The sequence below is a fragment of the Platichthys flesus genome, chromosome 14 (genome assembly GCF_949316205.1).
Source record: "Platichthys flesus chromosome 14, fPlaFle2.1, whole genome shotgun sequence".
Taxonomy (NCBI): Eukaryota; Metazoa; Chordata; class Actinopteri; order Pleuronectiformes; family Pleuronectidae; genus Platichthys; species Platichthys flesus.
The window spans coordinates 15,192,790-15,204,653 of record NC_084958.1 but is presented as its reverse complement, the minus strand read 5'-3'; the positions used below and the strand labels follow the sequence as shown (position 1 = coordinate 15,204,653).

The following is an 11,864-nucleotide window of genomic DNA, read 5'->3' as shown; positions in this document are numbered from 1 at the left end:
ACGTTAATACTCTGGAAATTAGGTTGAGCCGCCCAAGCCCCATGATGGCAGCTCTGATCAAAGGACTCGAATGAGAGGGAAGGCGTAGCTGGACGCTCTCACTCAAACAGCGCCAAGTCTGACATCATTTTCATCTTTGTTTACATAGAAATTCCACTGTGGCGCTTATTGTCTCATTGACCCCACGAGCAGAATATCATTATGTTTAGATGTGTTTGAAAACCAATAAACAGTCTCCTTGTTTTAGGTAGAAAACACAAATATGTCAGAAAACAACAGAAAATAAAAAGATATACTGGGTTTTAGCTGGACATATTTTCTCAAGCAATAATTCAGCTCAAGTGAGGCCAAGTAGAAAATGTGAGTATACTCTCTGGGTGATTGAATAGGAGTAATGAGGCTTACATGGAATGTGCCCTCTCCCCACCGCAGAAAACATTGGGATCTTGTCAAGTTGTTTTTGTCCAACAGCACTATAATCTCAAGGTTGTTTGAGTGCTTCTGAAAGAGACAGGGAGGAACAGTGTGTGTGTGTGTGTGTGTGTGTCTGTGTGTGTGTCTGTGTGTGTGTCTGTGTGTGTGTGTGTGTGTGTGTCCGTGTGTATGTGCGTGCCTGTGTGTGTTTATCAGACCATAGAATTTGTACAGATGGCCAGCAACTGGAACTAATTACATTTTGGTCAGCCTTCACTGAGGGAGAAGTTTGACTGATATCAGAAAAATAAATATATGCAGCTAATGTTTTGGATGTATTTGGACGTCATCACTTCCTGCAGCGTTATGTGCACATGGGAAAGCAGAAGGTGGCGGTTGATTAAAAACGAAGTAGCAGCAATGATGATGCAGTGATGCTTACAATGCCGCTGCCCTAACAGATTAATGCCTTATTTTAAGGGGCATATTAATTATCTGTTGTAGTGACTCTAATCTGTTAAATCCTGAACTGGCTCCCAAGTTTGTTGTGTCTCTTTTAAGAGTCAAACTCCCACATATGATAGTACAATAATGCAATAAATATCCACAAAACTAAGTCACTCAAAGGAAATAATCTCATGGAACCATATCTTTATAAAGTGCATGATAATGGATTGTGAAGTCTGCTATAGGAGGAGATTGGGAGCCATATTTGCAACCATTAAATCAACAGTGTTGAGGCAAAGCGACCCAGGCAAAGGCCTTGTGTGCTACCTTTTTAAAATATAATCTCTGTTCTTGTAAAAACCACGACATATTATCAAAAACCTATGCCGGGCCAATAGGTGGCGATGAAGTCCTCATCGAAGGTCCACCAAATACCTGCATGCCTAGTGAATGAAACTAATTTGGTGTGGTGATGGTCAAATAAGATGCAAACTTAGCAGTGAAGAACAAATGTGATGTCTTCATTTACGCAATATAACACGTACACGTGGATATACAGAGATCAGAGGAATTTTTGAATCTTCACTTTGGAAGGCATGCATGAAAAAAAATGTGGATGAGTGAACCAGAATGCAGAGGAAAAAGTCTGTTATGCTTAATATCTGCATCAATGTGTAAAGGGCCTTAGATATCCCAGTAAAGCCGGATTGAACCCGAGGGAAATGGAAACTGTGTTGCTTGCAGTGTAATGACCAGTTTATTGCGTGGAAAATATATCGACTCCAGGAGAGCGGGTTGCATGCGTGCCGGATGCATGTAAGCCGTACCATCCTCTTGCATGAATGCCTGATTACTAGACCTTACAGTTAGCGGCTTGTTTTTTCCTCTGTGCGTGTCAAAGGTCACACAAGCTTTCACAGGCAGAATGTTCCTATTTGCTTCAATTAGTTCAATAAGAATCAAAGCCTTTAACGAGTGCTGTCTTTCAGGAGGAGGCCACTGATTTGGCTCCCTGTCAAGCCTATAGATTATATAACAGTGCCGGGGCTCTCTTCACTGCGGCTTGTAGAAAACTTGGCCCGCTGCGGCGCTAACAAAGGCGCTAGCTCGTGTCTAATGAAGCGAGCAGGTATTATTCAGAAAAAGAAAACATGTTTGTCACCGGAGACAGACTGCTTGTGCTGCCTTTGATAAATCTCCACGGTTACAGCTTGATTGTACTAACTACCGGGGGGGGGGGGGAAATAGTATGATTGATAATCTCTAACAATGAATCTGTCATAAATATTGTTATATGTATGTGTGTCTGCAGACGAGAGGAAGCTATTTTATTTGTCTGCATCTTTTATTTTTTTGTCAACAACACGCACTGATAAATTGGTGAGGTCCCAAAAATGGGTGTAAAAAGGTGAAAGGTGCCAAATGAACAGATTTCTTCTCGACGCACATTAACAATTCCCTTTGAATGAAACGACTGCGCTTTAATCCAAACAGCCTCATCGGGAGGACAGTCCTGTAATCAAACAGAACTCGCACAGTGTCAACAAACATTTAATCGACCCGACTGTAACTTAAACACATGCAAATGTCAAGAATTAAGGGCGAGCTTTTAATTAGCAGAGAAAAGGGGGCTCCTCTGATGTGTGTGCGTGAGAGATGCCCGGAGGAACTAGAGAAACGGGTTCCGGGAGAAGAACTCCGCACCGCGCCGAGGAACTCTTTTATAACGTTTTATGTAGCTCGTTAATATTCAAGTTTGTGTAGTGTGCAGATTTAAAAATTCAATGTAAAATCAGCAAGCCCGGTGGCCCTATTTATCATTGTAAATAAAACTGTAATGCATGCATAATTCTCGCATTATGCATATGGGGCAGGTTGGGTTTCATTGTATGGTGAGTGCGAGGTGCTTGTATTTGCCGTCTCGTGCATGTTTTGTTTGTTTAGAGGATTTTTGAGGCCGAGTTTCTGGTTTGTGTGAAAAGTACCTTTAACAGTATAGTTAACTTTTGGAAAAGTTGTTTTTTTAAATTGGATGAGGATGATTGAAGTTGCCTTATTTCTGAGCTGTTTTTCCCTACACGTGAACTTTAGATTTGTGTGGCACCCTGTGACCCCTCGTGCCAAAGTATTTTAATATAACTGAGCCTTGCTATAGCTTGACATGCAAAAGGGTACACAGTCTATTGGGGTGCAGTGTCTTGCACAAGGACCTTTAGGCTTACAGGTGGAAGAAGCCAGGGATCGAACCCTGTACCTGTCCCTGGGGTTAAAGGACAAACCACACAACCTCCTGAGCCACAGACGCCCCAAGTGATGTAAAAAATCGTCCTCCTTTTGTTGAGTTGTCTGTCTTTACATCCCAACTGGTATCATGCCATCCCAGAATGGATCATGTGGTTCCAACCCAGTTACTGTGATATACTTATAGCACCTCCACATGTTAAAGTTGACGAAGTTACCACACTCAACCCAAAGAGAGCAGCTGAAGTATCAAGAGGTTTTAAATTAATTATTGAGTCATGCAAATAGAAAAAGAAAATGTTACTGCACAAAATGGGTGATACAGTGTGTTTGAGTGTGTGTGTGTGTGTGTGTGTATGTGTGTGTGTGTGTGTGTGTGTGTGTGTGTGAGGCTGGAATAGATTGTGCTTGCATGGAGGACATATGTAGGTCAACATATTTTATTTAAATCATTGCATTCAACATCTGACTGTAAGCTGGAGTGGTGGCACTTCAGAGCCTGACACAGATGAGAAAGCATGAAAGCAAGAAAGAAAGAAAACAAGTAAGAAAGAAAGAAAGAAAGAAAGAAAGAAAGAAAGAAAACAAGTAAGAAAGAAAGAAAGAAAGAAAGTCATTTCAACAAAATCTTTTCTCTTCTTAAGGAAAATCATAACTGACTTATGTAAGGTATGTGTGTTTCTTCATTTTCCAAATCTTGCTTTCACGTTACACTGGGCCTGTTGTTATCTCAAAAGCACCTTCACTTTCATCTCGACCTTGGTGCTGTTTGATGGGGAGAACCATTGTGTTGGCCTAAGGGAGCATGAAGGATCCTGAAAACAAATATTAACACAGGACACATATTAAAGCGTGAAAACTCGAGGGAATGTCCTTCCAGGGCAATGTCACTTACATGGTCATTGAATGCATCATTTAGTTTTGACTACACAACATCAACATACAATACATGTACAGTGTTTTTGAGTCCTTGTTCATGTGCATCAAGGGTCATTTACTGTTACACTGGAAACAGATGCTGTAATAAATAAAGATAGATGTTTTAAGTTAAGTGCACATTTATTATAAGACGATTGATGATCACAAAATAACATTTTACATCTTTCCTGTCGTCCCAAACTGTTCCTAATTCTGTCTGGAAGCTTATCACGGAACAAACAATGACAAATAAAAAAAAGCAGCGTGTGCCCGTGTCTGTGTGCGTGTGTTTGTTAAAGTGCAAACCCTTGAGTACTTGATCCAGATAAAAGGAAATGTGGAATTTGTTTTTCCTCTTTCTCAACACGGAGGCAAGCACCATGGTTTATGGTTTTCAGGGCTGTTACTCATCTTCTAAACCTGATTCCACAGAGGGCTTCATACAAACAGACTGCTAAACCGGACCTTTGTTGAAGATAATCCTCACATCCCACCTGTAGCACATTGACAAGAGTCTCAGCTGTTTTCAGCACTTAAAGGACAAAGGACAAAACAAGGCAGAGAATGAAAAGACAGGAATAAAAACAAATGAAATCTCACCAAAAACTCTGTGTGTGTGAGTGTGTGTGTATTTGTACTTATATAACTGTGAGGACCATGTTGAGGATCGACCTCATGGAGTGATTATGTGTGTGTGTGAATAGGCTATATTATTACCAGTTTTGGAGAAAGAACTATACTAAAGTAACACAGTAATACCACAAATCATAAAGCATTGTGCATGAATCCTCATTACAAAAAATACAAATCATTAGTAGAGCTACATAGCAGTCGATCCCTTTTACAGGTTTATGTTATCGATCCATCCATCCATCCTTTCATCTGTCCATCAATTATCTATACAGCTTATCCTTTGAAGGTCGCAGGGGGAGTTGGAGCCAATCCCAGCCAACAATGGACAAGGGTGCACCCAGGTCTCCAGCGTATAACAGTGCTGATAGAGACAAGCAACCATTCATGCTCACATTTACACCCAATGTCCATTGATCCGACTCCAGTCTGCATGTCCCTGGACTGTGTGAAGAAGAGTATCGAGAGGAAACTCAAGCAGACACTGGAAGGATGTACAAACTCCACACGACAAACTAGGATCTGAACCTGGAACCTTCATGCCGTGGGGCGACAAGGCTCACTGTGATGCCCCAGGTCTATGTTATTTAATGCAAATGTAAAACAGCACGTCACATTTCCCTGTAAGAGAGGAGAGGTGGATCAGCATGGGGACACAAACCCCTGCTGAAAGGATCCGTAGACCCCAGGCATTGTGGGAACCCCTGCAGAATCGCTCTGTAGACCCCGATTGTTAACTTGCCCTCCCCTCCACTCTTTTCAAAACTTACAATTTAATGTTTAGTCTCCATACATTTGAGTAATGTCAGTTGAACTTTGCAAAGCGACTTTATTAATAATCATAGTAAGCCGAGCAATGTTATGTTTTGAGTTAACAGTGTTATGTATGAACGCATTGCTAATGTTGATCAAAAGGAGCATTTTCTTCTAGTCCATGGTAATTGGTACAATTTACCTGTTATGTGTGAACATATTATTTGTAACTATAGGTGTCAAATTAATGTAATCAAGTAAAAAAGTACAATATTTCCCTTTTAAATGTAATGTTAATGAGTATTGTATACATTCAAATTAACATATAGAAACACTCATACTAAAATAACTTTCATTCTTGATTTTATATACTGTCCACCACAGATTTTTGCTTCACGTTGCTTTTCCTAAAATAATCCTCATAATGTTGCAATACTATTTGACCAATGTTATTCCAAGATGGTCATTGTTCTATCAAGTCCAGACATCAGGGATTCTGTGAATCCGGTGCTTGTCCAGCATGCTTCCAGAGCTCTGATATGACTAAGATGCTGAGTGTGACTTAGCAAGCGTGCGGCCGCTGTCTGTGCCACTGTTTGCTCAGCAGGCAAACCTCAGGACTCCTCCCCCCTGAGCAGGCTGTCTAATTCCTGTGAGGTGATGCCTGCTTAGTAACGTAATAAAGTTGCTGGCTGCAGTCCCGAGGCACAATGTGTGGATCAGGTTCATCTGACAGACCTGCACTCTGCTTCACTCCTGCGCTCGCACAGCCTGCTGCTCTCGTGTAAGTACTGCAGGTCAGCTTTTAGATGTGATGAGGGGAGAGATGGGTCTGCTGGTTGAACAACTCACCGGGACTTATGAATGAACACACATCACTGACAGCGGGGACAGGGAGAGGGAGAGCGTGTTATTGCTTTCGGTGAGTTTGAGCCCTTTAACCTAAAGGAAGAGAGACGACTGAAGTTATCACTGCAACTTTGCTGCTTTGGAGGTTTGCCTTACACTGTGCATTTAATATTGAATTTAGATCTGTTCAAATGTGCAGCAACTTACACATGTTTTAATTAGAGTAAATTTACTTTTTCTTTTATTCTGGTTGAGGGGCAACGATTGACAGCAATTGAACCTTTTGAGGCTTTGACTTTGTGATAATTTGCCCTCCTGCACCATGTTTAAAGAATGCTTGTGTGGCATTTTCTAATGGAAAGTCACCGGCTTAAATCCCTAGTGGAGTTATAAATGTTGTGCCCAGAGGCAGCCGTTCTGATAGGGCTCAGTTTGCTTTTTTCTGCCACATGCATGCACCAGGAATACGTAAGTAGGCTAATCATTTTGACCATTATCCTTTTTGCCAGGAGGTTCCTGCACTGGTGTAACTGTCGGAGCACAATGGCGGCATTCAAAGGAATCTGGACCAAGGACTTCTGGAGGGCTGTATCCGGGGAGTACCTGGCCACTCTCATCTTTGTCCTCCTCGGCCTGGGCTCCACCATCAACTGGGCCGCGGGGGAGGAGAAGCCCCCCCCAGCCGACCTGGTCCTCATCTCGCTGTGCTTCGGCCTCAGCATTGCCACCATGGTGCAGTGTTTTGGTCACATCAGCGGCGGACACATCAACCCAGCTGTCACCGCAGCCATGGTCGTGACGAGGAAGCTGAGCCTGGCGAAGGGGTTGTTCTATGTGGTGGCTCAGTGCCTGGGAGCTGTTACAGGAGCAGGGATCTTATACCTTGTCACCCCCGCTGCTGTCAGAGGGTCGTTCGGCGTGACCACGGTAAGAGTTCGACCACATCCTTCAGTATGTGTGCATTATAAAGTGTTTTCATATAAGGTATCTTCTGTCTCCAAGGTGAACTCCAACATCTCATTAGGACACGGCCTACTGGTGGAGCTCATTATCACGTTCGAACTGGTTTTCACCGTCTTCGCCACCTGTGACCCCAAACGCACAGACCTAGGTGGCTCCGGGGGCTTGGCCATCGGCTTAGCTGTGGCAATTGGTCACCTGTTTGCAGTAAGTAGCTTCCATTACTTCAGATAAGAAATGGCAGTTGGGGGAATATTATATAACAGGGGTTCATTGATTATATTTGGCCTGTTGCTTGTTGTTTTTATTCTCCACAATTCTCAGGAAACCCTCAAAAGTAATGACGTGTGTGCAGTCAATTTAAATTCAAACCGTTATATGAAGTCAAACTATAACACTGCCCACCTTAATAGTCTCCTGCAACCTCATCTTGACTCTTCCTGTGCTCCCTGCAACACAAGCAGTGAAACACTACGATGTGAAGGTGGATCTTAAGAGATCATATTCAATTCAAAACACATGAAAGAGTTGTAGAACCAGATGAGTTCCAAGAGCAGGATCAGCGAGGCTTCTTGACAACCAGCAGGTGCTCAGACGCATCTATTCCTCACTGTGTGATATTGTTCACTTCTTAGTGTTTCACACCCACATGCGCTTCTTTATCGGAGGCTGCCATCGCATGGCAACCAATCTCTGGGGGGGCTCCCTGAACCCTGCAGAACAAATGAATGCACTGGGAGATAGATGTGCTCATTTGCACGGCTCAACTGATTTCTCCCTAGCCTTGTTTTAGAAATCCATACATCCATGCTGTATATTTTGTCTTGTATTAGATATATTCATCAGGATGAGGCAGAAAACTGGAAACTGTGGTGTTCCGTCATTTAGAGTAAACACAATGCTTCTCTGCGTCCTCTAGATTCCTTACACAGGAGCCAGCATGAACCCTGCTCGCTCCTTCGGGCCTGCAATGGTCACCCTCAACTTCGAGAACCACTGGGTAAGAGATACTGTCTGGAGAGGATAATCTTTCTTCCAGGAGCTTGAATGGCCAGAATATAACCCAGTCTGCAGCTAGTAAACATGTCGCAGGTCTGCATCGACGTCAATGTTAGATGTTATAAATCAGCTTCCTCTTTCAAGTGTTGGGTCACAAAATGCTGACCATCTTATTTTACTGGCCTGTCGATGGCAAGCTCGTACAACAGTAGGTCGGGGTGGCATGGGGGAACCCAGTAAGGTCAGTGTTTCAGCTGCATTGCCAGAACAGTAAAAACAGGTGTCAGCTAAGGTCTAAACCAAAGGGCTGACTTTCACTTATGCAGTCAGTGAGATATGAAAACCCTGAGAAGGTGAGAGGGTTCAAACACTCCCTAAAATGCTCACACGTGACCCTCGCCCTATTGACGTCTTCACCCGACAGAGGAGAAGCCGGAGAATCACACGATTACAGCTTTGCACCTCCAACTCCATAATTGGATGTTTCCGAACGAGGTGTAAAATAACATTAGCTCTGAATTTATGTATCGAGGCAATTATTTTCACAAACACTTGCAGACGGCACGGCATCATGTTGTGTATGTGTGTCTACTTGTGTTGTGAGTGTGGGGTTATACTTAGTAACTGTCACTGTAGCTGGTAACAGCGTCACGTCTTGGTTGCACATGCTTGACACCGCAGACGCTGAGCTACCTGTCTCTGATGAGGATTGACCCCCCGTAGCCGAGCAGAGCATGACAGTTTGATAGTCTCCGAAGAAATGTCAGTGCTACATCGTGTTGAGAGAAGTTAAACTAGACGGGCACATGCCTCCCTCTCCAAGGCCCAACAGCAAAGTAGGAAACAGTAGTAAACTTGACCACAAACACACAAATGGTAGTTAGAAACAAAATCCGTATCTATCAACAAACTCACCGAGAGTAAATCAACTATATGCACAAATATTGTAAATCTAGTTCTATGACCAAAGGCCTGTAAGTGGGCTTATAGGCCAACCTACATATTGCACGATTGTGTATCATTACAGGGGTGAAAACATAACCTCTTATGCTGAGGTGCAAATGTCACCTGGAGCTCAGATCAGCCAGCTGTGTAAATCAGATTTCTCTCTTTGTGGCAGGTGTACTGGTTGGGGCCCATGCTGGGCGGCATACTGGCTGCCGGCCTGTACGAGTACCTGTACCGGCCGGACCCTGAGCTAAAGAAGAGGCTGAAACACATCTTCCAGAAAGACCCGTCGGGGAAGTACACGGAGGTGGAGGCTGAGGACATTTCCGTCAAGCCGGGCTCCATCCACACCATCGACCTGGAGAAAGCCGGGAAAAAAGATCCCTTCCAGGAGTCGGCGGGGGAGGTGCTGTCCTCTGTATGACTATCACGTGCACTGGAAATGGAGACCAATCTGTAGACCAGATAGACAATCAAACTTTGGAATATCCATCCTGACCCCCCCCCCAAGATGACTTTGTCCTCATTACAGCAGAATATGATTTGCATCACGAGACGTCGCAGCAGGGCTGAATCCCTCTCAGCGTCATAAAGCTAAAATGACGTTACGGCTCAATTCCACAAGCATCTACACTTGCGACGTGTTCGATGCTGCTCCTGAGTGCCGGTGTGATGACGTGGCGGTGGCAGCATTTCACACCGACAGCCCCACAATACATTTTGTCAGAGGGACCTTTGCTGGGCCAACCAATTAGTTGGGGTCATCTCGCTGCGCTGGAGACGTGAAGAAGAAAATGCAGCCTTGTTATTTTTGGATTAGTGTCACATTCGGTCCGTGCACTGTATACGTAATACCAGGTTAGACGTTTCTGTGTGATCACTAAGCACAGTACAGGTCCCGGGTAAAATAGGAGCCATCTTTGACGATCGTTATTATCCCAGATATATTACAGTGGTCTCCATTTCCAGTGCATCAGGATCAGGGAAGTAACCAACACATCTTTGTGGAGACATTGTTTCGTGGTTTATTTCTGCTTTTTGCCGTTCTTGATGTCACAATGATGTTTTGTTTTGTTTTTATAAAATGTGATTAGAAGCTGTTTTTATTTTTTTAGATCCAAAATTGCTTCTTGTAATAACTTTCTTATTTCTGTATGATTTGCCGTTAATCAAACATAAGCGTTTAATTTATTGAAAACGCCTTTGGCAGATTTTTCTAACTTTGAGCTCAAACACAGTATTTCTAAGTTATGCTTTCATACTGGATCTGCTACAAGACACAAAAGAAGATATTTGTTACATTTCTTTTTGTCTGTTTAACATTTCAGAAGCGAAACGCTTCACAGATCCACCGCAGCCTCCACATGTTCATGAGAAATCTGGTGACTACACCTACAAGGTGTTTCAATTGAGTCACTTGTTTCTCCTGCGAGCAGCTGAGCACTGGGGAGACGAGTGGTCCAGATCGATGATAGATTGGCTCATCTACTCAGATGATGTCTCCCTGCGGCCACATAAATGTCCACATTGTGTGCTCCTCGTGAGTTAGGTCTCGAGGAATGGCTTCGTATAATCTCATCCCATCAGGCACTGAGCAGAGAAAATGATGCCACTTTGGGATACCGAACAGATCTCGTTGTGTCTCCACTTTTAAAAGAACATGTGTGTTTCCAGCTTTTTTCTCTGGGATGCAGAGGAAATGATGAGACCCTCTCATCCTGCTGCATCATGTCTTCTACACAAGTGTGATTTGGTTGCAAGGCTACACCGCCACCGTGCAAGATGGCTTTCCCTCCTACATTTCCCATCTCACCCTTTTCCCCAAACATGGTGCAAGTTCGTTTCTTTTTGTGTCACAACAGCGTCCCTTACTGGCCGCATTGAGAATCGCACACTGTGCAATAATGATCCCATCTGCATTTCTCCAGGGGAGGGCAGCCACGAGCCTTGGATGGGCAGGTTCCTCTGCAGACACCAGTCAGTTTTATTCATTCAGGTCTGAGACACATTTCATTTGAAACTGGTCCAAGCCATTAATTCAGAACCACACTGGAGGATGAAGTGTTACGCAGCCCTGCAACATGGACCCAGTGCTCAAGTGGGAGCCAAAGCAAGTTAATACTGAAAGAGTTCTTTTTTTCAATTTTTTTTGTCCAACTTTGTATTCTTGGCATTTTTACAAATTTGTGACAGTATGTGAATTGCTTTTTTTCTCTGGAGCTGCCTAAATTGAGTTGCATCCTTCATGCTTCCCTGTATTAAAGATGAAACTCCTGAACACTTACACTTGTGAGATTGTTGTGTTGTTCTTCAAGGCCTTGCAGGAGTGGCAAACGGACTCCGATCCTTTACCTGCAGGCTCGCTGCTCGAGTCCCTTACGGCTCCAGTGGCTCGAGGCCAGCTCCCCCTTAATCATCTTTATAACCCAAATAAATGATTACATAAATCAGGTGTTTTGTGCATTGACTGTTTCCTCTCGAGACGGTGGACTGGAAATGGGCTCAATCAGATTGGTTTCATAGGCCGTGGATGATCTTCAGATTAAATGGAGAGAGACAGGAGAGGATAGCAGGCCTCATTGAATTGGAAATGTTTCCATACGGTTGGTGGTGGTAGAGGAAAGTGTAAAATAAATGAATTTCCTCCTGATCCATTTTCAGACGACTGCGTCCACGAGCAGATGCTGTAAAGTGTCAATCAAACC

General features: G+C 43.6%; 1 protein-coding gene across 1 annotated transcript; it reads left to right on the top strand.

The window, feature by feature from the left end:
• The first annotated feature begins 6,185 nt into the window (after positions 1-6,185).
• aqp4 (aquaporin 4) lies at positions 6,186-11,592 on the top strand. Its single transcript, XM_062404064.1, has 5 exons — positions 6,186-6,325; positions 6,762-7,179; positions 7,255-7,419; positions 8,132-8,212; positions 9,332-11,592. The coding sequence occupies exons 1-5, from the start codon at positions 6,264-6,266 to the stop codon at positions 9,581-9,583; spliced, it is 978 nt and encodes a 325-aa protein (XP_062260048.1). The 5' UTR covers positions 6,186-6,263; the 3' UTR covers positions 9,584-11,592.
• The last annotated feature ends 272 nt before the right edge of the window (positions 11,593-11,864 follow it).